The 27366-nt window shown below is 43.7% G+C and overlaps 1 protein-coding gene across 4 annotated transcripts in view; it reads left to right on the top strand.

Moving 5' to 3' along the window:
* Positions 1-27366, top strand: part of USP35 (ubiquitin specific peptidase 35) — a 33756-nt gene continuing 6390 nt past the window's right edge. For all 4 annotated transcript variants that reach the window (XM_077298674.1, XM_077298673.1, XM_077298672.1 and 1 more), the window contains exons 1-8: positions 1-88; positions 11070-11816; positions 14805-14940; positions 16715-16844; positions 19250-19351; positions 20843-21001; positions 23071-23264; positions 24152-24245. In XM_077298674.1, the coding sequence (XP_077154789.1) occupies positions 11135-11816; positions 14805-14940; positions 16715-16844; positions 19250-19351; positions 20843-21001; positions 23071-23264; positions 24152-24245 (1497 nt within the window). In that variant the 5' untranslated portion in view covers positions 1-88; positions 11070-11134. The remainder of the gene's footprint in view (positions 89-11069; positions 11817-14804; positions 14941-16714; positions 16845-19249; positions 19352-20842; positions 21002-23070; positions 23265-24151; positions 24246-27366) is intronic.

Here is a 27366-nt window from a genome sequence, read left to right as displayed (position 1 = left end):
AACTGCCTCACGGACATTTCCAACTGTCTTTATACCTGGCAGTCAGTTTGATCTAGCCCAGTCATGGAGAAAAGCTGTAGAAAGTCAGGTATGCTTTCCAAGAGGGCGACCATCACACAGATTATCACCCAGCTTTCCTATGACCCTGAATGATGAAGCTGCATAGTTACAGTCGTGCGAAAGTCAGGATCTACATTGTTTATATTAAGGATTTTGGGAAAGCTGAGTTAACACCCCTGTCATGTTAGCCATACTGGTAATCACCCAGCTTTTCTGGAATCCTGAATATTAATTTTCTCTTAGGATTTCCTTTGAATCCTGAACGGTTCCTGCCCAGTTATACCACCACCACATACAGAGACTGAATCCATTGCTTCCTATCCAGACTGGTTTGCCATTCAGTATTTTGGCAAAGCTGAGTCACAATCCGTGTCACGGCAGCCATATTTCTGGGCACCCAGCTTTCCTAGTATCCTGTATCATACAGCCACCCAGTTATACAGCCCTGCAGGAAAGGATGGACCTCTTTCTGTAGAACTTGGCTGCTTTAACATTCAGAATTCTGGGAAAGTTGAGTTGAGTAAACCTGCCCAGTTGTACAGGTAAAAAAAAAGTCCAGACCTTTTTCTGCTTAAGTTGCCTAGTTTACCTTTTAGGAATCTGTAAAAGTTATCACAAACCCTGTCACGGCAGACATATTTGCAATCACCCAGCTTTCCTAAAATCCTGAATGTTACATTTGCCTAGTTATACAGCCATATATAGGTAGAGACCTATTATTTCATAAGTAGACCATGCTGTCATTCAGGTTGGTGGAAAAGCTGAGTCAAAATGTTTGCATATTGCTTGTCACCCAGCTTTGCTAGAATCCTAAACGTTGTCTGCCGCCCACTTATACAGCCATATGGAGCAGAGACCCTTGGCTCAGCTGGGTTACCATTCAGGAATCTGAAAATTTTTCACAACCCCTGTTATGGCAGACATATTGGGTTATCACCCAGCTTTCCTAGAATCCTGAATGGTAAACACGCTCAATTATACAGGCGTGCAAAAGCCGAGATCTTTTATTGCCTAAATTGTGAGGGTTACCTTAGGCTACGTTCACATTTGCGTTGTGCGCCGCAGCGTCGGCGCCGCAGCGCACAACGCAAACAAAAACGCAGCAAAACGCATGCACAACGCTGCGTTTTGCGCCGCATGCGTCGTTTTTTACATTGAATTTGGACGCAGCAAAAATGCAACTTGCTGCGTCCTCTGCGCCCCGACGCGGGCGCCGCAGCGACGCATGCGGCGCAAAACGCAAGTGCGCCGCATGTCCATGCGCCCCCATGTTAAATATAGGGGCGCATGACGCATGCGGCGCCGCTGCGGCGCCCGACGCTGCGGCGCTGGCCGCAAATGTGAACGTAGCCTTACAGAAATCTGTTAAAGTCATCACATTCACAATCCTTGTTTTACTAGCCATATTGTTTATCACTCAGCTTTACTAGAATCCTGAATGTCATATCTGCTCAGATATATAAGCGTGCAAAAACTAGGACCTTTCATGGTCTAACTTGGCTAGGTTACTTTTGAGAAATCTCAGAAAAGTTATCAAAACCCCTGTAATGCCAGCCGTAGCGGTCAGCACCCAGCATTCCTAGAATCCTGAATGGCATATCCTCCCAGATATACAGGCGTGCAAAAAACGGGACCTTTTATTGTCTAACTCGGCTGGCTTGCTCTTCAGGAAGCTGGAAAAGGTGTCATAGCTCATGTCTTGGCAGCCATATTAGCAGTCACCCAGCTTTCCTAGAATACTGAATATCCTGTCATACAGCGGGACAGAAGTTTTGAATCTTTCTTTCACTGTTTATCCCGATTGGTTTGCCATTCAGTATTCTGGAAAAGTTGTCACAGCCCCTGTCTTGACAGATATATTGGCTGTCACCCAGCTTTTCCAGATCCAGATAAATGTATGATTTTTTTGGCCAGTGACCCTATTGAGTCGTGTGGGGAGAATGTGTCCGTGTCGTGCGTGTGTGGCACAGTGTAGCAGTGGGTGTGGACACAGGGAAGTTTGGGCACCGTCCTGCAGATAGATGAGACGCAGCGTCCCTCCCAGCATCAGCATCCATCCCTGCTCGCTCATCTCCTCTCCATCATTATCACATATTCCAGCGGCGAGGAGCATCCCAGATGTCAGTCGCTCATATACGTAACCTCGCGGATGTAGCAGAGCCGAGTTTGTCATTTATCATCTGTGCTTTTACATAGGACTGCAGGTAAAACCTACTGCATTATCTTAACTCTTTGACTTCTGATATAACAATTCCAGCTCTGCTACATCATTAATTGTAAGCTGCTGGGAAATTGAAAAAAACAAAAGAAAACCTGCCGTCCTTGCTGGGGGTTGTAGTTCCACAAGCCATTTTTCCAATCGCTTCGATTATGCCCTTTGGGTTGTAGGCTATCTGAGTTTGTCATTTGGCACAACTCTCCACTTGTCAGGGATTTTACATAGGACTTCAGCTGCAACATCTTAACTGCTTTATAGATGAAATAATGTAATGACAAATTCAGCTCTGCTACATCTGTAACCTTTTAGAATAAAGAGGAATTGGAATCCTGCTCAAGACTTTTCCGCTGGGGGTTGTAGTTCCTCTATGATGTTGCAAAGTCCTTCATTTGCCTCCTGTTACTATATCTGTGAGTTAGTTCCTCTGGGTAGATGTAGCAGCGCTGAGTATGTCATCTGTCATTTTTCCTTTTATTGCATTGGAAGTGACAAAACTGAGAAATGACAAAATCAGCTCTGCTACATCTTATGTCACCTCGCACAATGCAAGTGCAGCTTCGAGACCAGGTTTTATTAACCCGCGATATTTTTACGTCTCTGGATTTGTTTGATTAGTGAGCATTTTGGACAAATTTTCTATGCCGAGATGTAGCAGAGCTGAATTTGTCATTTGGTCCAACTCTAGGCCATATTGCAATGTGTTATCAGTGGTTGTACATAGGATTGCAGACAAACCAATGCAATTATTGTAGATTTTCAGTGCACAGGGGATGGGAACATCCTGGGTTTATTCGCCGTCTCCGCGCATTTTAATAATTTTTCTTAGAGGTAGCGGCAGTAAATGCGACATAGAGGCGCATGGTGCAGGTAGAATTCAACGTCACGTGCCCCCCAAAAAACGTCCACTCAGGTAAATGGCAAAATTACACGTTGTGCCTCGGAAAAATGTGCCAAAAATGCAATGACACGTTCAGCTCTGCTACATCTGCATGCAGAATATAGATGGCGAGGTTGGGTGTTTGTCTTGTTTATTATTACGGCCGGAATGTGACACAGACTATTCTGGAACGGGTCCATTGTAGCTGCCGCACGTCCCCCTGGTAAACACCGAGAGGGGAGGATAACACAGCACAATACCCAAACGGGACACAAACAGGACACACAAAGTTTTACTTTACTTTTTCTTTCTTTCTATATATTTCATTTTGATTTTTTTTCGTCTTGTAATTGTTGCCCTTTATAGTTTTGTAATTTTTCAACTTTAGTTTCTCTTTTATTCTGTATTCATATTTTTTATTTTTTTTGTTTTATTTTTGCATCTATTTTTTTACATTTATGCATAATTTTCTTGTCATTTTTGCATATTATTTATTGTTTGATTTGTCATTTGTACATTTTCTTTTAGTTTTCTCTAGTTTTTTCATTTTGGAATTTTTCTTCCTTTATTAATTGTGGATTGTTTCATTTTTGGATTTCAATTTTTTTCATTTTCATGCAGAATTGAATTTTCTTACTTCCATCCCATCTCTTCCTTCCTCTCTCTTCCTCCCTCTCTCTTTCTTTCTCACTCTTCCTCTCTCTCTTCCTTCCTCTTTCTTCCTCTCTCTTTCTTCCCCCTATCTTCCTCCTTCTCTTCCTTCCTCTCTCTTCCTTCCGTTCTTTTCCTCCCTTTCACGTACTCTCTCTTCCTCCCTCTCTCTTCCTCCCAATCGCTTCCTCACTCTCTCTTCCTCCCTCTCTCCCCTGTCCCTTCTTCCCTCTCTCTTCCTCCCTCTTTCTCTCTTCCTCCCTCTCTTTGCTCTCTTGCTTATTTTCTGCTCCTTGTTCTGTCTCCCTTCTTCTCTATCTCTTCCTCTCTCTCTCTTCCCCCTGTCTCTTCCTCACTCTCTTCCTCACTCTCTTCCTCACTCTCTTCCTCACTCTTCCTCCCTCTCTTCCTCCCTCTCTCTTCCTTCTGCTCTCTTGCTTATTTTCTCCTCCGTGTTCTGTCTCCCTTCTTCTCTCTTCCTCTCTCCCTCCCTCTCTCTTGCTCCTCTCACTTTCTCTCTCTTCCTCCCCCTCTCTTCCTCCCTCTCTCTTCCTTCCTCTTTCTTCCTCTCCCTTCCTTGCTCTTCCTCCCTCTTTTTTCCTCCCTCTCTTCCTCCCTCTCTCTTCCTCCATCTCTCTTCCTCCCACTCATTTCCTCACTCTCTCTTCCTCCCTATCTCTTCCCCTTTCTATCTTCCTCCCTCTCTCTTTCTCTCTTCCTTCCTCTCTCTTCCTTCCGTCCTCTTTTCCTTCCTATCTCTCCCTCTCTCTTCCTCCCTCTCTCTTCCTCCCTCTCACTTCCTCCTGCGCTCTTCCTCCTGCGCTCTTCCTCTCTCTCTCTTTTTCTCTTCCTCCCGCGCTCTTCCTCACTGTCTCTTCCTCCCTATCTCTTCCCCTTTCTATCTTCCTCCCTCTCTCTTTCTCTCTTCCTTCCTCTCTTTTCCTTCCTATCTCTCCCTCTCTCTTCCTCCCTCTCTCTTCCTCCCTCTCTCTTCCTCCCTCTCTCTTCCTCCCTCTCTCTTCCTCCCGCTCTCTTCCTCCCTCTCTTCCTCACTCTCTCTTTCTCCCTCTCTTCCTCCCTCTCTCTTCCTCCCTCTCTCTTCCTCCCTCTCTCTTCCTCCCGCTCTCTTCCTCCCGCTCTCTTCCTCCCGCTCTCTTCCTCACTCTCTCTTTCTCCCTCTCTTCCTCCCTGTCTCTTCCTCCCACGCTTCCTCCCTCTCTTTTCCTTCCTCTTTTCCTTCCTCGCTCTTCCTTCCTCTCTTTCTCCCTCGCTCTTCCTCTCTTTTCCTCCTCTCCTCCTCTCTGTCCCTTCCTCTCTCTTCCTTCTGCTCTCTTATTTTCTCCTCCTTTTTTCTGTCTCCCTGCTTCTCTTTCTTCCCCTTTCTCTGTCTCTTTTTCTCTATTCCTTTCTCTATTTCTATTCTGGTACATATGTGCATTAGTATAAGTGCCCCCCCCCCCCCCCCCCCGCCCTCTTTCAAGTGAAAATTAATTCCTATCCCAGTGTGAAGCTAATATTGCAGGGGGAACTTGTGTGATCCTTCCATTATTTTATGTTGCATCCATTTAATAAGTATATTCCGGGTTTAACAATTAAAACATACAAAAATTAAAGCATTTTCCACAAAATATTTTCGGTATCGTTTTCATGCAGTTTTCAAGATCTCTTCTGCTTGCTGTCATTACTTCCAGGGGACAAATCACACAGTTGCGTGGCTCAGATAATTGGACTGTACGGGTATGTGTCCACGTTCAGGATTGCATCAGGATTTGGTCAGTATTTTACATCAGTATTTGTAGCCAAAACCAGGAGTGGAACAATCAGAGTTAAAGTATAATAGAAACTTGTCACCACTTCTGCATTTATCACCCACTCCTGGTTTTGGCTACAAATACTGATGGAAAATCCTGATGCAATCCTGAACGTGGAAACATACCCTGACTCTACCAGTTTGTCCCTGTGTGCCGCTCCTGTATGGAGGCACGTGCTGCCTTATACCTCAATAATACGTATGTAGCTCTATGGAATCAGGGCCTGGGCTATGTGGATGCAGAGGCTGCAGCCTCCCCTGGGTCCTAGTGCCTCAGTGAGCCCAAGGGTAAGATAAAGAAAAAAAATAGCAGTGTAAGCGCCAGGACCTCGTGTGTCATGGTGGATATTAAGTGTTTATATCTCGGCAATCCAATATTTAACGGACAAATCCCAGACCCCTATTTAGTAACAGAACCGCTGTGGCTAAATACACTATACATACATTACACACACTACATGTATTACATACACTCCGCACACAGTACCGATAGCACATACAGTTGTGCTAAAAAGTTTACATACCCCGGCAGAATTTTTGCTTTCTTGGCTTCTTTTCAGAGAATATGAATAATAACACCAAAACTTTTTCTCCACTCATGGTTCGTGGTTGTGTGAAGCCATTTATTGTCAAACTACACTCCCTGACAGAAGTTATGTCCCTTATCCATGTTATGTAAATAAAACCTTATAACCTGACGTTAAATTCATCCATTGGTTGTATAAATTATTCTTTTGAAAGCTGAAACCCTCTGAAATGTGGTTTAGGTTTAGAAAATAAATTGTCATCAATGCAGAAATATTGATCAGTTAATGGACACAGAATGGTCAGATTTTGGCAAGACAAAAGTTTTGTCGGCCACAGAAAGTAATGTGATATTCAAACAAATAATTAACTTAAAATACAAATATATGTTGCATAACATTGGTGAATGAAGTTGTGGTGCTGTTAGAGTCATATTTATTATTTTCTGTGACTTCCATGAGCTTGAAGGACTGCATCCATGCGGATCAACAATGATTCATACAATTTATTAATGAAGTCATCAGGAATAGCATAGAATGCAGTCTTACATGCCTCCCAGAGGTCATCTAGATTCTTTGGTTTTGTCTTCCAAGCTTCCTCTTTCATCCTACCCCAAACATGCTCAGTGATGTTGATGTCTGGTGACTGGGCTGGCCAGTCCTTGAGCACCTTGATCTTTTTTGCCTGGAGGAACTTTGTTGTAGAGATGGATGTATGAGATGGAGCACCATCCTGCTGCAGAATTTGACCCCTTTTATGTTTTGGAATATAAGAGGTAGCTAATACTTCTTGATATTTTAGGCTATTGATATTGCCTTCCACCTTGCAAATGTTTCGCACACCCCCATACTGAATGTAACACCAGACCGTGATCTTTCCACCACCAAATGTAACTGTTTTCTGGGTGTATTTTGGAGCCATACGGACTTTAGTAGGTCTCCTGCAGTATTTGCGGTGGCTGTGGTGTAATTCTACTGAAGATTCATCAGAGAAATCCACCTTCTGCCACTTTTCCAGCGTCCATCTGTTTAGCAGGCTGTGGGACTTTGTAAATGCCACACGTTTTTTATTTGCCTTTTGTTTAGTGCTGGCTTCTGGGCACTGATTCGACCATGGAGGCCATTTCGAGACAGAATCCTACAAACTGTTCTAGTTGACACCGGGACTTGAGGTGACCAGGCCTGTTGGAGCGATGCTGCAGTGGAAGAGGGGCTTGCTTTGGATTTTCTAACCAACAAACGTTCCTCCTGAGCAGTTGTCTTGCGGGGTCTGCCGGACCGGGGCTTGTCAAACACATCTCCAGTCTCTTCAAATCTTTTTTTAATTCTTTGTACTTGACGCTGAGACACATTAAAGGTGCCAGCCTCCTCTGCAGTGGATCTTTTCTTCAGCCTCTTGATAATCCAGGCTTTGGTCGCAGGGTGGATTTTTGGTATGTTGTCAGAACTCAAGTTGCAGTTCAAGTGAAGGTCTGGGGTGCTGGGTTTCTTTTTATACACACACACTAATTAACCGATCATTTACTGAGCACAGGTGAGGATGTAAACTAGAATTGGGTGCATTATATGAGTAGGCTACAAAACTTTTGTCTTGCCAAAATCTGACCATTCTGTGTCCATTAACTGATCAATATTTCTGCATTGATGCCAATTTATTTTCTTAACCTAAACCACATTTCAGAGGGTTTCAGCTTTCAAAAGAATAATTTATACAACCAAAGGTTGAATTTAACCTCAGGTTATAAGCTTTTATTTACATAACATGGATAAGCGACATAACTTCTGTCAGGGAGTGTACTGTGTTTTCTCTTTTTAAATCAGATAGTACAAATACACCATACATATATTACACACACACTACCACTACGTGTATTACATACACTCTACATACACTACACACAGTACAGATAGTACATGTACACTATACATACATTACACACACTACACTCCATTCACTATACATATACTACGCACACTAAATACGCTATATTGAAACTACATACTCTTCCAGTAGTAAATATACACTGTACATTTATTCCACACACAATACATACACACTGATTACACTACACACACTACATGCATTACACACTGAACACACTATACTTAATAATAATAATAATAATAATAATAATCTTTATTTATATAGCGCCAGCATATTCCGCAGCACTTTACAATTAAGCGGGGACATATACAGACAAATTTAATACAAGTTAAGACAATGTAAACAGTGACATTAGGAGTGAGGTCCCTGCTCGCAAGCTTACAATCTACAAGGAAATGGGGGGACACAATAGGTGAAAAGTGCTCGTTATTTCAGGTCTGGCAATTATAATACATAGGGATTTTATAATACTATAATTTTATGATACTTATAATAAATCCACTAGAGAGTACATATACACTATACATGCATTACACTCACACTACATACACAATTTAAATATATACTACATACATAACATACACTGAGTACACTAAAGTTTCACTACACATACTACAGATAGTACATATACACATTACACACACTTCATACACTATACATACTGTATACTACACACACTACATACATTACACACACTGAATACACTATTGTTACACTACACATACTACAGATAGTACATATGCCTAGTACATATACACATTACACACACTATACATATACTATACACACTACATACATTACATACACTGAATACACTATTGTTACACTACACATACGACATATAGTACATATACACATTACACACAATTCATACACTATACATATACTGCACACACTACATACATTACATACACTGAATACACTATTGTTACACTACACATACTACAGATAGTACATATACACATTACACAGACTTCATACACTATACACACTGATTATAATATACACACTACAAACATTACACACTATACATATACTACTCCCAATACAGATAGTACATATACATTATATATATATTACACACACTACCTGCACAATATTAATATATACTACACACTACATACATTACATACACTGAATACACTATTGTTACACTACACATACTACAGATAGTACATATGCCTAGTACATATACACATTACACACACTTCATACACTATACATATACTACACACATTACATACACTTAATACACTATTGTTACACTACACATACTACAGATAGTACATATACACATTACACACAGTTCATACACTATACATATACTACACACATTACATACACTGAATACACTATTGTTACACTACACATACTACAGATAGTACATATACACATTACACACAGTTCATACACTATACATATACTACACACATTACATACACTGAATACACTATTGTTACACTACACATACTACAGATAGTACATATGCCTAGTACATATACACATTACACACACTTCATACACTATACATATACTACACACATTACATACACTGAATACACTATTGTTACACTACACATACTACAGATAGTACATATGCCTAGTACATATACACATTACACACACTTCATACACTATACATATACTACACACATTACATACACTGAATACACTATTGTTACACTACACATACTACAGATAGTACATATGCCTAGTACATATACACATTACACACACTTCATACACTATACATATACTACACACATTACATACACTGAATACACTATTGTTACACTACACATACTACAGATAGTACATATGCCTAGTACATATACACATTACACAGACTTCATACACTATACACACTGATTATAATATACACACTACAAACATTACACACTATACATATACTACTCCCAATACAGATAGTACATCTACATTATATATATATTACACACACTACCTGCACAATATTAATATATACTACACACTACATACATTACATACACTGAATACACTATTGTTACACTACACATACTACAGATAGTACATATGCCTAGTACATATACACATTACACACAGTTCATACACTATACATATACTACACACATTACATACACTGAATACACTATTGTTACACTACACATACTACAGATAGTACATATACACATTACACAGACTTCATACACTATACATATACTACACACATTACATACACTGAATACACTATTGTTACACTACACATACTACAGATAGTACATATGCCTAGTACATATACACATTACACACACTATACATATACTATACACACTACATACATTACGCACTGTACTTATACCACTCCCACTACAGATAGTACATGTACACTATACATTACACACGCTACAAATACTTTATATATACTACACACACTACATATTCTGAATACAATACACTATACATATACTAAATGCAGTACATACACTACCGGCATTACCAGTCAAAAGTTTGGACACACTTGTTCACCCATTGGTTTTGCTTGTTGTTATTTTAATGTGAACATTGTAGTTTCAGACTAAAGTCAGCAAAACCACAAAGGAAGCAACAGATATGGAAACAAGGAGTAAAGGAACACATGCTAGTACCGGGGAATCCTTTATCCAAATGTGCAAGGGTCAAAACCTCAGATTTACTACTTTTGTTTTTTTAGTCACCTCCAGAGCTGCATTCAAAATGGTGCTGTTACCAAAATACAGTGCATAGTGCGAGGCTGGATGACTCGGGTATCATGGCAGCAATCAATTCTCAACCTTAATTATGTGGATTGAATCTCAGATAAGTGTGGGTTGTACCTCGGAAACCCCCGCATTTTGAAGGAACAGGGGTCCTCTTTGGGTGTTTTTATAACTCCTATACACTTGAATTGGAGTAATCACATCCAAGGACACCGCCCCTGGCGGATAGGAGTCAGAGGATTCCCATTCTTTCAGTAGATTTCTGCATCTAGGATGACCTTCTTGGAGATTGGTGATGTTTGGTGTAACCGTTCTCTGATTCAATTCCAGATCTTCTGTTGATGGTTCTTCCATAAAAGTGGGCGATTGCAACCCCCCCGATAAAAATTTAAACCATGGATAAAATTTTAGAAGCCGTCATGCAGTCTTCTTACCCCATGTACGTCAAGCAGAGCTTGGCACGACGCGTAATTGAAGCTTCCAAGCAGCCTATTGACATTGAGCAATGCTGGTCCATGTTAGAACTATCCACCAAGCTCTTCTTTTTGGGAGAATCTCGTTTTGCTAGAGAAACCGCTAGAGAAGTTCTGGAGGTCTACGGGACGTATCACCCAGAAGAATTTGAGGAGTTTTTCAACGTCCGGTTCATATTGAGTCTTCTACAGGAGGGATATGGGCATCTCGGAAAGAGACATGCCTATATCTTAGAATACATACATCTCGGCCTGCAATTTGTGTTGGACAAACCTTCCACTGAGGAGATCTTCAGGCTTTTGAGGGTAGAAGTCCTCCGTATTGTTTGCGAAAGACCAAGTCTTAACATCTGCGTGAGGGTCAGCAAACTCTTGACCTCACACCCTCAATGTATTCCGGAAGGCAACCACCAGCTCTTGTTCTGCCAGCAGCTGGTACGATGTATCGGGCAGTTCCACTGTCATTCCGAAGGAGAGGAAGGGATCCTACAGTTTCTTGACCAGGTGAACAGAGTCAGTGCCCTTCTGCAAAGTATCTGGAGACTTCAGATATCTCTGGTTCTTCCATCCCTCAAGGAAGTATTTGCTATTATATCTCTAACAGGTAAGAAGGTATGACACAAGAGAGGTATATCGCATTGGCTGGATAGCCCAGGTCCTTCATATTGCGACAGGCCGGGTCCTCGATACAGTGACAGGCTGGGTCCACCTTTCTGTGACAGGCTGGATCATCCATATAGTGACAGGTCAGGTCTGCCGTACAGCGATAAGCCAGGTCCTCCTCCTTATAGCGACAGTCTGGGTCCTACTTATAGCAACAGACCAGATCCTTGATATACCAACGGACTGGGTCCTCTATACAGCAACAGGCCAGTTCCTTCATATAGTGATAGAATGGGTCCTATATACAGCGACAGTCTGTATGCTCCTTACAGGTAGAGACCAGTTTCTCCATATAGCATCAGAGCAGGTCCATATAGCGGTAGGCTGTGTCCACTGTATAGCAATATGCTGTGACCTCAATATAGTGACAGCCCGGGTCTACTGTACAGTGACAGGCCAGATCCACCATATAGCGATAGGCAGGATATACCAGGTAGCGATAGGTCGTGTCCTCCTTAGAGCGACAGGCTGGGTCCTTCTTATATCGACAGGTTGGGACCTCCTTACAGTGACAGGCAGGATCTTACTTATAGTGACAGGCCAGATCCACCATATTGTAATGGGCCAGATCATTCTTTTAGCAACAGGACGGGTCACCCTTATAGTGATAGTATGTGTCCACTATATAGCAACAAGCTGGGTCCTCCTTACAGCGACAAGCTGGATCCACCATATAGTGACAGGCCACGTCTACCATATAGCAACAGGCCAGATCACCACATAGACCAGATCCACCATATAGTGACAGGTCGTATCTACCATATAACAACAGGCCGGATTCACCATATAGTCACAGGCCGGGTCTTCATTATAGTATAACAAGCAGTGTCACGGGGTCCTGCTCCGATACCACACAATCAACAGAGCTAGAGTATAGTAAACAATTCCATGACCTTTATTTAGGCAAAAATACGAAAGGTCCATATACGATCCACCACACAAAGGATAAAATAGTCCAGAACATGAAGGCAGTTCAGTAACAGGATAAAATGTCCAAGGAGAGGAGAGTCCAACAATCCAGCAGACAGAGGATAACATAGTCCATATAGTTGTCACGGGGTCCTTCTCCGGTACCACACTGTCACGGAGTGACTGACCCGGTATAAAACGACCCAACCGTAGGTCTGTCACGAACAGCACAACACACAAGGGAACACCGGGGACACAATTACAACGGTGGGCCCTGTCGGTAGGGACTGGGGGAATGGGCACTTCCTGCACTGGCCTGCAGATGTGCCCTGATCTTGCTACCGTCCCTATACGGTTCTTTCAACCTGTCGCCGACCAGGATACCTAGTCCCTCACTTGCCCTGCACCTATCCCTAAGTAGGGAACTGGCAGGTGAGAGCACTGGTCCCACCGCTGCACTAATACAACATGGGGTAAGGAAATACAGACAAGGTAAAGGTAAACAACACTTAGCTTAATGCTGCAAGGCACCGCACAGCAGGAAGAAACACCAGATTCACTGGACACAGCAGTAGAACAACAGTTCCCAGCAAGCTCCTTCTCCCAGCTTGGTCACTTTAGAATGAACTAACACCGACAGCTGATGAGCCAGGTGACCTCTTAAAGGATGGAGGGAGTGGTCACCACAAACATCAGCTGACCCAGCAGCAATGCAATAACACCAGCGGCCACCGGGGGGGGGGGGGGAACTGCATTAACCCCCGATGACCAGAAAGGAAAAAAGGTCTTAAACTGAGGCAAACCAGATCTGCCACAAATCCAAAATTGGATCGTGACACACACAATCAACAGAGCTAGAGTATAGTAAACAATTCCATGATCTTTATTTAGGTAAAAATATGAAAGGTCCATATACGATCCACCACACAAAGGATAAGATAGTCCAGAACACGAATGCAGTTCAGTAACAGGATAAAAGTCCAACAATCCAGCAGACAGAGGATAGCATAGTCCATATACTCTTCTTTCTCTCTGAGGTGCTGGGTGTCTCCCCTCCCTGATATTTTAAGTCTCCCTCCTCATTCACAGGTCATGAGGGGGAAGGTCTCAGGGGCTCATTGTTTCAACAAGCTAGGTCAACAAGTCATTAGCATATTAGCAAACAATACAGTACTGTGGGGGGCTGATATCAGATGGCAGCAACAGCCATTCATCAATTAGCAAATAACTCCTTCTGCAAGAGAACACCATGAAAATAAGTAAAATAGAAATATACACAAAAATGGTACCTACATAGCATATCACACCATAACAGCAGGGTCTTCCTTATAGTGACAGCCACTTCCACCATATAGTGAAGATAGTACCTTCCTTACAGTGACAGGTTGGGTCCTTCTTATAGTGTCAGGCCGGGTCCTCCTTACAGCGACAGGTTGGGTCCTTCTTATAGCGGCAGGCAGGATCTTGCTTATAGTGACAGGCCAGATCCACCATTTAGCAATGGGTCAGATCATTCTTTTAGTGAAAGGATGGGTCTCCCTTATTATATAGCAACAAGCTGGGTCCTCTTTACAGCGACAAGCTGGGTCCACCATATAGTGAAAGGCGGTGTCTTCCTTATAGTGACAGGCCACGTCCACCACATAGTGATAGAACCGTAGCCACCAGATAGTGACAGGCTGGGTCTTCCATATAGTGACAGGCCACGTCCACCATATAGTGACAGGCCGGGTCTTCCATATAGTGACAGGCCACGTCCACCATATAGTGACAGGCTGTGTCTTCCTTATAGTGACAGGCCGTGGCCACCTTATAGTGACAGGACGGCTCCTCCGTCATGAAGGTTATTCTTTTATTGGGTCTCTGACCAGTTTAACTCCAGATTCCCTGGTGGGGCAGATGAGGGTGGCTTTTCTGGAGGACGGCCTCAGTGTGCTTCTCTAATTGACCAATTATTATCATACATCATTTTCTGTAATTGCTTCTTGCCTATCTTAAGGCTGATTTTGGGGTTTTCTAGATGAGGTGGAGACTCCCTCCAACGCCCTGGCCAGCGTGGTGCAGCACGTGCCCCTTCAGCTCATGGAAGGTATTGTAAGAAATTTGGCCAACGCGGACAGCGTGACGGATGCCCAGATGATGACCTCTATTAACAGGTAGAATTTACGCACTCAGTGATGTCACATGACCGAGCAAGTGAGATACATCTTTTTTTTGCTCCATGTTTGATTCCTTAAAGTGGTTTTCCACTTTAAAAAAGTGGTCCCAAAACTAATGTATACTTGTAAAATAGCAAACTCTGATACAACTCGCCCTCTCCCGATCCGACGCCCGTTCACTGCCGCTGCTCAAGTCCATGTGTTTTGGCTGACTACAATGCACATCACCGCTGCAGCCAATCATTGAGCTCAGCATCTCATGTCATGTCGGGTGATATGAGCTGTAGTCGTGATGCCACTGCTGCAACCAAAATACTGAAGCAGTGGTGACATCACCATTTCAGCACATATCGCTGCGGTTAATCACTGATCTTGTCGCTGAGCTCCGTGATCAGCTGCAGTGGTGATGTGAGCTGTAGTTGTGATGTCACCACTGCAGCTAAAGCACAAGGACTGGAGTAGCAATGACATCACCACTACAGCGCACTTTATCGTTGCAGTCAATCACTGACCTTGGTAGCTTTTGTCTACTATATCAGCAGTCTCTGAGCTCCGTGATTGGCTGCAGCAGTAATGGAAGTCAATGGAAGCAGTAATGGCTGCAATCGTGATGTGACACCTGCTGCCAAAAGACAAAAACTGAACCAGCAAGAGGGTGCCAGTGCTAAACCCGGGCAGGGCGAGTACTGTCTTGAGGTTGCTATTTACAAGTATGGTGTCACGTAGTGACTAGGGACGGTGGGTGCCTACCTGATCCCTCGAACTAGGGGGCACCCTAGTCTATCCCTGCCCCCCAGATGGTGGAGACACCAGGGTCACATACCTTGTTATGCTTTTATCTTAAACCTTATCTGTTCCCTCCCCACCCAGGAAGGTGTGAGGCGGAAGTGTATAGGATAACCAGACAGACAAGGGTAGACAGACAGGGATAAAATAAAACTACAATCATACAGATATACTCACAAAACAACAGAGTAGGAAACAGGGGTGGGATAGGTAGCAGAAACCAAATAGGAGAGGATGAGGATAAACATGTAAACCAACTCCACGCAGAAATCTCCTGAACACTCCAACTGCCAACTCCAAATACTGGATTACTACTCCAACACCAAACCAGAAGTTAGAACTATCACTGGCAATTCCCAAGTGCCAGTGATGAGCTTATATAAAAGAGGGGGGTGGCCAACACAGAACAGCTGAAGAAATTCAGGATGAGCTCTCCAGGAGATCAACTGAACAGATTAACCCTTGCAATGACAGAGCAAGTGAAAATCTGCACTGTTTAATAGGATGGTGAATCAGTTCCAATCAATGCAGGAATTCGTGTGACCAGACGCTGTGATCTTCTGACCCCTCTCTGTCACAGTATCCCCATGAAATATGCATTACTTCAGGCACCCCTTTTCTTAAAGCGAACCCCTTTAATGCCTTAGTAGAAGTATTGTGACTGTTGTCTTCATGACACTTATTTTGCCATACCAGTACCTGTGTAACCTCTAACAGCCTATAGTTCCCTTCACTGCCTGCAAGTTTAAATAAAAGACCAAGAGAGGAGGGAGATGCGGCTGCAGATTCCCTCCCTCAGTGGCTGTAAGACTGCATGCTGTGGGAGGAGGAGCTGGAAGGGAGGGATATCTGATTGTCTCAGAGGCACAGTACGACTCCCTGCCCACTCAGCAGCCAGAAAAAGAATAAGTAGAGACAAATTCTTCTGAGATGAGCTGCTTCATATTTGGAATAAACTAATTTTTAATATCTACTTTTTTTGAAGGATGATCGACTGGGTATCGTGGCCTTTGGGCAAGAACATCGACAAGTGGATTATTGCTTTATTAAAGGGGCTTGCCGCTGTCAAGAAGTTCAGCATTCTGATCGAAGTTTCCCTATCAAAAATACAAAAGGTCCAAATCTACAACAGAGATTATGGATGCGTTGGGGTCAGAGATTCTGGATGCGATGGGGTCAGAGATTATGGATGCGATGGGGTCAGAGATTATGGATGCATTGGGGTTAAAGAATATGGTTGTGGTGGGGTAAGAGATTATGGATGTGGTGGGGTTAGAGATTATGGCTGTGGTGGAGTCAGAGTTTATGTATGCGGTGGGGTAAGAGATTATGGATGTGGTGGGGTTAGGGATTATGGATGCGGTGGCGCCAGAGATTATGGATGCGGTGGGGTTAGAGATTATGGATGCGGTGGGGTTAGGGATTATGGATGCGGTGGGGTTAGGGATTATGGATGCGGTGGCGCCAGAGATTATGGATGCGGTGGGGAAAGAGATTATGGATGCAGTGGGGTGAGAGATTATGGATGTGGTGGAGTCAGATACAGTGGGGAAAATAAGTATTTGATACACTGACATTTTTGTAAGTTTTCCCATCTACATAGAATAGAGAGGTCTGCAATTTTTATCGTACGTACACTTCACCTGTGAGAGAAAGAATCTAAAAATAAAAAACAGAAAATCACAATGCTGGGATGGGCTACAGGACAGTAGGCAAGCAGCTTGGTGAGAAGGCAACAACTGTTGGCACAAATATTAGAAAATGGAAAAAACAAGATGACTGTCAATCTTCCTCAGTCTAGGGATTCCATGCAAGATCTCGCCTCGTAGGTTAAGGATGATTCTGACAAAAATCAGGAATCAGTCCAGAACTACACGGGAGGACCTGGTCTACGACCTGAAGAGAGCTGGGACTACAGTCTCAAACATTACCATTAGTAACACACTACGCTGTCATGGATTAAAATCCTGCAAGGCAAGCAAGGTGCCTCTGCTCACACCAGCACATGTTCAGACCCTGTGAAGTTCTCCAATGACCATCTGAAAGATCCAGAGGAGCCAAGGGAGAAGGTTATGTGGTTAGATGAGACCAAAATAGAATTTTTTGGTATCAACTCCACTCACTGTGTTTGGAGGAATAAGAAGGATGAGTACAAGAACACCGTCCCAACTGTGAAGCATGGTGGGGGAAACATCATACTTTGTGGGTACTTTTTTGCAAAGGGGACAGGAAAACTGCACTGTATTGAAAGGAGGTTGGATGGGGTCATATATCATGAGATTTTGGCCAACAACCTCCTTCCCTCAGTAAGAGCATTGAAGATGGGTCGTGGCTGGGTCTTCCAGCATGACAATGACCTGACACACAGTCAGGGAAACTAAGGAGAGGCTCCGTAAGAAGCATTTCAAGGTCCTGGAGTGGCCTAGCCGGTCTCCAGACTTGAACCCAATAGAAAATCTTTGGAGGGAGCTGAAACTCAATGTTGCTCAGCGACAGCCCGAAACCTGAAAGATCTGGAGAAGATCTGTATGGAGGAGGGGGCCAATATCCCTGCTGCAGTGTATGCAAACTTGGTCAAGAACTACAGGAAACGTCTGACCTCTGTAAAATACTTGCAAACTCGTCAATGTATCAAATACTTATTTTCCCCACTGTAGATTGATAGATCGATATGGGATAGATAGAATAAATAAGATAGACGTCCTGTAGATATTTAATGTCACAAGTCACATATAATAAACTAGCACCCTTTATTGCCTTTCATGTGGCACTAAAGGGTGTTTAGCCTTAGTACACCTATTAAATAATTAATTATTTTGAAAAAAAAAAAAAATGGCATGGGGTCCCTCTTATTTTTAATAACCAGCTGAGGGAAAGCAGACATCAGGGGGCTGGTGTTATTATTCTGGGAAGGGGCCACTATCCATGGAGCTTCCCAGCCTATTAATAACAGCTCACAGCTGTCTGTGTTGCCTTTATTGGTTATTAAAAAGGGGAACCCCCCAAAAAATGACCAACCTATTTTTAATAATCAGTAAAGGCTAAGCAGACAGCTGTGTAATATTAATAGGCTGGGAAAGGGCCATGGATATTGGCCCCTTCCCACCCCCCAGCCTCCCCCCCAAAATGACGCATCCATTAGATGCATTAATTCTGGTGCTTAGCCTCGGCTCTTCACGATTGCCCTGGTGCGTTAGAAATAAGGGCAATGATTTGGGGTTGATGTCCTCTCTGTAATGTCCGCTGACATCAAGCCTAGGGTTTAGTAATGGAGAGACGTCTGTCAGACACCCCCTTTTGCTAACCCACTTAAGTTAAAAGAAATAAACACACACAGAGAAAAGTCCTTTAATTGTATAAAGCACTCCCTGACAATTACGGTACTCTCTTTTGCCCATTTAACACCATGAAAAAAAATAATCCATAATATGGACATCCCACGACGATCCCCTACTATGCTACATTTGTCTGCTGGGCACAATCCGTCTTTAGGTTTCTGTTATTCCATGTGTCGTTTCAGGTGTTCTCGAAGCTGCTGTACCCGGTGGTGCGAGACTCGGCCCTGTGTGTCCTGCGGTACCTGCTGCTGAGTTTTCAGCACTCACCCGAAGCCTTTCATCTGGTAATTCCCTGATAATGTGCTGAATATTGCTCCATGCAGCCAACAGACGTCCCTCTATTGTGTATTTGCCACTGATTGTAATGATAGAGAAATGCAACCTCACACCACAATAATACAAAGCGTTATGCTACACCTATGTCACCCATATGGCAAAGTATTAGTGCCCATCATTACAGGGGTTGTCTCATCAAAACAGTGCAGACCCCCTGCAGCAATCGTGGTTGTGACTAATAAAGGAGAAGACCCCTATAAGGACTGACAACAACTCTATATACTATAGATAACACAGGATCCACCATTCACAATAGATGATGTCACAGCTCACCTCCTCCTCCTCCTGTACAATGACTGATAACACCTCTATATACAGTAGATAACACAGGATCCACCATTCACAATAGGTGATGTCACAGCTCACCTCCTCCTCCTGTACAATGACTGATAACACCTCTATATACAGTAGATAACACAGGATCCACCATTCACAATAGGTGATGTCACAGCTCACCTCCTCCTCCTATACAATTACTGATAACACCTCTATATACAGTAGATAACACAGGATCCATCATTCACAATAGGTGATGTCACAGCTCACCTCCTCCTGTACAATGACTGATAACACCTCTATATACAGTAGATAACACAGGATCCACCATTCACAATAGGTGATGTCACAGCTCACCTCCTCCTGTACAATGACTGATAACACCTCTATATACAGTAGATAACACAGGATCCACCATTCACAATAGGTGATGTCACAGCTCACCTCCTCCTCCTATACAATTACTGATAACACCTCTATATACAGTAGATAACACAGGATCCATCATTCACAATAGGTGATGTCACAGCTCACCTCCTCCTGTACAATGACTGATAACACCTCTATATACAGTAGATAACACAGGATCCACCATTCACAATAGGTGATGTCACAGCTCACCTCCTCCTGTACAATGACTGATAACACCTCTATATACAGTAGATAACACAGGATCCACCATTCACAATAGGTGATGTCACAGCTCACCTCCTCCTCCTATACAATTACTGATAACACCTCTATATACAGTAGATAACACAGGATCCACCATTCACAATAGGTGATGTCACAGCTCACCTCCTCCTGTACAATGACTGATAACACCTCTATATACAGTAGATAACACAGGATCCACCATTCACAATAGGTGATGTCACAGCTCACCTCCTCCTCCTGTACAATGACTGATAACACCTCTATATACAGTAGATAACACAGAATCCACCATTCACAATAGGTGATGTCACAGCTCACCTCCTCCTCCTGTATAATGACTGATAACACCTCTATACAGTAGATAATTCAGGGGTGCATCCATTCACTGACAGCAAGCAGCCAGTAACTGAACCACAAAGTATATACCGCTAATACCCCTGTAATAAATGCCCGATTCTGTGCACACCACACAATATCACCCCGGCCGTCATCTTCATGTCTTGCAGATAGTTCCTCACATCCCACAGATGGTTTCCTGCCTCTCCAGCGAGAGCTCCAATTCTGCCAGCAGCTGCCTGGATCAGTTTGCGGAGCTCGTCCATTGCATGGTCTTCCGCTTCTCCGGGTATCCCGATCTGTACGAGCCGGTGATGGAGGCAATAAAGGTGCGAAACGCTTTTAGGACCATTCACTAGTTCTGATCTCTAGGGGGCGCCTATGGGAGTATCTAGTAATGATGGGCGTATCTAGTAAGGTTGGGGGTCTCTAGTAATGGAGGACGTTCTCTAGTAATGGTCGGGGGCTCTATAGTAATGGAGGCAGTCTCTAGTAATGGTCGGAGCTCTAATAATGGTGGGGGTCTCTAGTAATGATGGGAGTATCTACTGTAGTAATGATGGGGGTATTTAGTAATGATGGGGGTCTCTAGTAATGGAGGACGTTCTTTAGTAATGATGGGGTCTCTAGTTAGGGTGGGGGTCTCTAGTAATGGAGGACGTTCTCTAGAAATGGTCGAGGCTCTAATAATGGTGGGGGTCTCTAGTAATGATGGGGGTATCTAGTATTGGTGGGAGTATCTAGTAATGGTAGGGGGCCATAGTAATGGAGGAAGTTCTGTAGTAATGATGGGGGTCTCTAGTAATGATGGGGGTCTCTAGTAATTGAGGATGTTCTCTAGTTAGGGTGGGGGTCTCAAGTAATGGAGGATGTTCTCTAGTAAGGGTGGGGGTTTCTAGTAATGGAGGACATTCTCTAGTAATGGTCGGACCTCTAATAATGGTGGGGGTTTCTAGTAAGGGTGGGGGTCTCTAGTAAAGAAGGACGTTCTTTAGTAATGATGGGGTCTCTAGTAAGGGTGGGGGTCTCTAGTAATGGAGGACATTCTCTAGTAAGGGTGGGGGCTCTATAGTAATGGAGGCAGTCGTTAGTAATGGTCGGGGCTCTAATAATGGTAGGGGTCTCTAGTAGGGGTGGGGGTCTCTATTAATGGAGGACATTCTCTAGTAAGGGTGGGGGTCTCTAGTAATGGAGGACGTTCTCTAGTAATGGTCGGGGCTCTAATAATGGTGGGGGTCTCTAATAAGGGTGGGGGTCTCTGGTAATGGAGGACGTTCTCTAGTAAGGGTGGGGGCTCTATAGTAATGGAGGCAGTCTATAGTAATGGTCGGGGCTCTAATAATGGTGGGGGTCTCTAGTAATGGTGGGAGTATCTAGTAATGGAGGACGTTCTTTAGTAATGATAGGGGTCTCTAGTAAGGGTGGGGTCTCTAGTAATGGAGGACGTTCTCTAGTAATGGTCGGGGCTCTAATAATGGTGGGGGTCTCTAGTAGGTGTGGGGGTCTCTAGTAATGGAGAATGTTCTCTAGTAAGGGTGGGGGACTCTATAGTAATGGTGGGGGTCTCTAGTAATGGAGGACGTTCTTTAGTAATGATGGGGGTTTCTAGTAAGGGTGGGGGTCTCTAGTAATGGAGGATGTTCTCTAGTAAGGGTGGGGGTCTCTAGTAATGAAGGATGTTCTCTAGTAATGGTCGGGGCTCTAATAATGGTGGGGGTCTCTAGTAATGATGGGGGCTCTAGTAATGGAGGAGGTTCTCTAGTAACAGTGGGGGACTCTATAGTATTGGTCGGGGTCTCTAGTAATGGTTGGGATTTCTATAAATTGTGGAGGTCTCAAGTAATTTTGGATGGCTCTAGTACTCCTGGGGGTCTCTAGTAATGGTGCAAGTCCTTAATAATGGTGGGGGTCTCTAGTATTGGTGCGGTGATTAGTAATGTGGAGGTCTCCAGTAATGGTGGTTAATTTCTAGTAATGGTTGGGGTCTTTAGAAATTGCAGGGGCTCTCTAGTAATAGTGGAGGTCTCAATTAATGGAGGGGGTTCTCTAGTAATACTGGGGGTCTCTAATAATAGTAATAATAATAATAGGGAGTCTCTATTAGTAGCAGGGGGTCACTAGTATTGGTGGGGGTCTCTAGTATTGTCGGGGGTGTTTAGAAATTGCAGTGGTCTCTAATAATGGTGGAGGTCTCTAATAATAGCAAGGAGCCTCTATTATTGGTGGAGGTCTCAAGTATTAGTGGGGGTTTCTAGAAGTAGCAGGGGGTCTCAAGTATTGGTGGAGGTCTCTAATAATAGCAGGGAGCCTATATTATTGGTGGGGGTCTCTAGTAGGAGCAGGGGGTCTGTAGTATTGGTGGGGGTCTCTGATCCTGTATCTTTCTTTCTGGCGGCAGAAGCTACCGGCTCCCAATGAAGATCGGATTAAGCAGCTTCTCGGACAGAACGCGTGGACCTCCCAGAAGAACGAGTTGGCGCCATATTACCCCAGATTAGTGTCCAAGTCAGACACCGGGAAGATCGGCCTGATAAACCTGGGGAACACGTGCTACATGAACAGCATCCTGCAGGCCTTGTTCATGGCTTCTGAGTAAGTGCGAGTGCTGTCCTCACATCATGGCGGTAGAATCCATGCAGCATAGTCAGTGAGGCGCTGGTAAGCATGGTACAAATATTGGAGTTCTTAAATTTTGCTCATGGATGGTCCATCCCCTTATCGGTATATGCCACCGCCTTATATTATGTTGTTCTGCTTGTTCTTAAGGGTCTTCTGGTAACTGATAAGAGACCCTAAAAGGCTCCACTTGTCCTTTTGAAATAATATAAAAATAGCAATGTGTCTTTAAGTAGCCATCAGCGTCAAAGTGCCAGCGAACGCTTGGGGGGATGCTCTGGGGGGAGAGGCCTGGGGGACGCTCTAGAGGGAGAAGCTCGGGGGGACGCTCTAGAGGGAGAAGCTCGGGGGGACGCTCTAGAGGGAGAAGCTCGGGGGGACGCTCTAGAGGGAGAAGCTCGGAGAGGTGGGGGGGTGATCGCTCTGTGGATATCGATCTCATCCTTAGATGACAATTTATTCTACTATAAATAACATCATGGATTTTATCAGCAGGAAGGAACGATGGCTCCGGCCACATCTCAGCATCAGGCCGCAGGCTGCCAGGGGATGATGGGAGTTATATCCTCACCACAGTCAGTCAGCCGCAGGAACATAGCGATAGGGGTGCAAAGGTAGAACCAAGACCCCGAATCTGGGGCCGGACGTACACCAAGGTCCCAGTACTATAAATGGTACATGGTAGGCTGGGGGCCCCTGGTGCATTAGGGCCCATGTCACATCTGCTTATCCCCCATGGCCGGTATGAGAGCTGAGGGGCTGTGAGGCCTGATAGCAGATCCATGGCTCTTGTTACTCCTTAGGCTGCAGCAAATGCAGAGTGATGAGCAGAATTATTTCAGTTTGTTCTTAAACGTTCTCAGTTTCAGGCACTCGGTCCTCAGTCTGCAGGACAGCAGCTCCCAACCCCTGATGATGAAGTTGCAGCATCTGTTTGCTTTTTTAGAGCACAGTCAGGTGGGTACGATTACATCTTGTAAATTGTGCTAAAGTGTGTGACACCACCAGCAGAATAGTGAGTGCAGCTCTGGGGTATAATACAGGATGTAACTCAGGATCAGTAATGTAATGTATGTACACAGTGACTGCACCAGCAGAATAGTGAATGCAGCTCTGGAGTATAATACAGGATGTAACTCAGGATCAGTAATGTAATGTATGTACACAGTGACTGCACCAGCAGAATAGTGAGTGCAGCTCTGGGGTATAATACAGGATGTAACTCAGGATCAGTAATGTAATGTATGTACACAGTGACTGCACCAGCAGAATAGTGAGTGCAGCTCTGGAGTATAATACAGGATGTAACTCCGGATCAGTAATGTAATGTATGTACACAGTGACTGCACCAGCAGAATAGTGAGTGCAGCTCTGGGGTATAATACAGGATGTAACTCAGGATCAGTAGTGTAATGTATGTACACAGTGACTGCACCAGCAGAATAGTGAGTGCAGCTCGGGGGTATAATACAGGAGGTAACTCAGGATCAGTAATGTAATGTATGTACACCGTGACTGCACCAGCAGAATAGTGAGTGCAGCTCTGGAGTATAATACAGGATGTAACTCAGGATCAGTAATGTAATGTATGTACACAGTGACTGCACCAGCAGAATAGTGAGTGCAGCTCTGGGGTATAATACAGGATGGAGCTCAGGATCAGTAATGTAATGTATGTACACAGTGACTGCACCAGCAGAATAGTGAGTGCAGCTCTGGGGTATAATACAGGATGTAACTCAGGATCAGTAATGTTATGTATGTACACAGTGACTGCACCAGCAGAATAGTGAGTGCAGCTCTGGAGTATAATACAGGATGTAACTCAGGATCAGTAATGTAATGTATGTACATAGTGACTGCACCAGCAGAATAGTGAGTGCAGCTCTGGAGTATAATACAGGATGTAACTCAGGATCAGTAATGTAATGTATGTACACAGTGACTGCACCAGCAGAATAGTGAGTGCAGCTCTGGGGTATAATACAGGAGGTAACTCAGGATCAGTAATGTAATGTATGTACACAGTGACTGCACCAGCAGAATAGTGAGTGCAGGTCGGGGGTATAATACAGGATGTAACTCAGGATCAGTGATGTAATGTATGTACACAGTGACTGCACCAGCAGAATAGTGAGTGCATCTCTGGAGTATAATACAGGATGTAACTCAGGATCAGTAATGTAATGTATGTACACAGTGACTGCACCAGCAGAATAGTGAGTGCAGGTCGGGGGTATAATACAGGATATAACTCAGGATCAGTAATGTAATGTATGTACACATTGACTGCGCCAGCAGAATAGTGAGTGCAGCTCTGGAGTATAATACATGATGTAACTCAGGATCAGTAATGTAATTTATGTACACAGTGACTGCTCCAGCAGAATAGTGAGTGCAGCTCTGGAGTATAGTGCAGGCTGTAGCAGCACTTGTGTACTACAGTTTGAGATGGCTGGTCATTTTATCTTGTCTAAGGAGGTCCAGAGTCTTTAATTATTCATCTACAGTTAGGTCCATATATATTTGGACAGAGACAACATTTTTCTAATTTTGGTTATAGACATTACCACAATGAATTTTAAACAAAACAACTCAGATGCAGTTGAAGTTCAGACTTTCAGCTTTCATTTGAGGGTATCCACATTAAAATTGGATGAAGGGTTTAGGCGTTTCAGCTCCTTAACATGTGCCACCCTGTTTTTAAAGGGACCAAAAGTAATTGGACAGATTCAATAATTGTAAATAAAATGTTCATTTTTAGTACTTGGTTGAAAACCCTTTGTTGGCAATGACTGCCTGAAGTCTTGAACTCATGGACATCACCAGACGCTGTGTTTCCTCCTTTTTGATGCTCTGCCTTCACTGCGGTGGTTTTCAGTTGCTGTTTGTTTGTGGCCTTTCTGTCTGAAGCTTAGTCTTTAACAAGTGAAATGCTGCCCAATTGGGTTGAGATCAGGTGACTGACTTGGCCATTCAAGAATATTCCACTTCTTTGCTTTAATAAACTCCTGGGTTGCTTTGGCTTTATGTTTTGGGTCATTGTCCATCTGTAGTATGAAACGACGACCAATCAGTTTGGCTGCATTTGGCTGGATCTGAGCACACAGTATGGCGGCTCTGAAGACCTCAGAATTCATTCCTGTGTCACATCATCCATAAACACTAGTGACCCAGTGCCACTGGCAGCCATGCATGCCCAAGCCATCACACTGCCTCCGCCGTGGTTTACAGATGATGTGGTATGCTTTGGATCATGAGCTGCACCACGCCTTCACCATACTTTTCTCTTTCCATCATTCTGGTAGAGGTTGATCTTGGTTTCATCTGTCCACAGAATGTTCTTCCAGAACTGTGCCGGCTTTTTTAGATGTTTTTTAGCCTTTTTCTTCTTGATGCTTATGAGTGGCTGCACCGTGCAGTGAACCCTCTGTAGTTACTTTCATGCAGTCTTCTCTTTATGGTAGATTTGGATATTGATACGCCGACCTCCTGGAGAGTGTTGGTCACTTGGTTGGCTGTTGTGAAGGGGTTTCTCTTCGCCATGGAGATTATTCTTCTATCCTCCACCACTGTTGTCTTCCGTGGGCGCCCAGGTCTTTTTGCATTGATGAGATCACCAGTGCTTTCTTTCTTTCTCAGGATGCACCAAACTGTAGATTTTGCCACTCCTAATATTGTAGTAATTTCTCGGATGAGTTTTTTCTGTTTTCGCAGCTTAAGGATAGCTTGTTTCACCTGCATGAAGAGCTCCTTTACCGCATGTTTACTTCACAGCAAAACTTTCCAAATGCAGCACCAAACCTCAAATCAACTCCAGGCCTTTTATCTGCTTAATTGGGAATGACATAACGAAGGGATTTCCCACACCTGTCCATGAAATAGCCTTGGAGTCAATTGTCCATTTACTTTTGGTCCCTTTCAAAACAGGGTGGCACATGTTAAGGAGCTGAAACTCCTAAACCCTTCATCCAATTTTAATGTGGATACCCTCAAATGAAAGCTGAAAGTCTGAACTTCAACTGCATCTGAATTGTTTTGTTTAAAATTCATTGTGGTAATGTCTATAACCAAAATA

The sequence above is a fragment of the Ranitomeya variabilis genome, chromosome 3, assembly GCF_051348905.1.
Source record: "Ranitomeya variabilis isolate aRanVar5 chromosome 3, aRanVar5.hap1, whole genome shotgun sequence".
Taxonomy (NCBI): domain Eukaryota; kingdom Metazoa; phylum Chordata; class Amphibia; order Anura; family Dendrobatidae; genus Ranitomeya; species Ranitomeya variabilis.
This window is presented reverse-complemented; position numbering and strand designations above follow the sequence as displayed.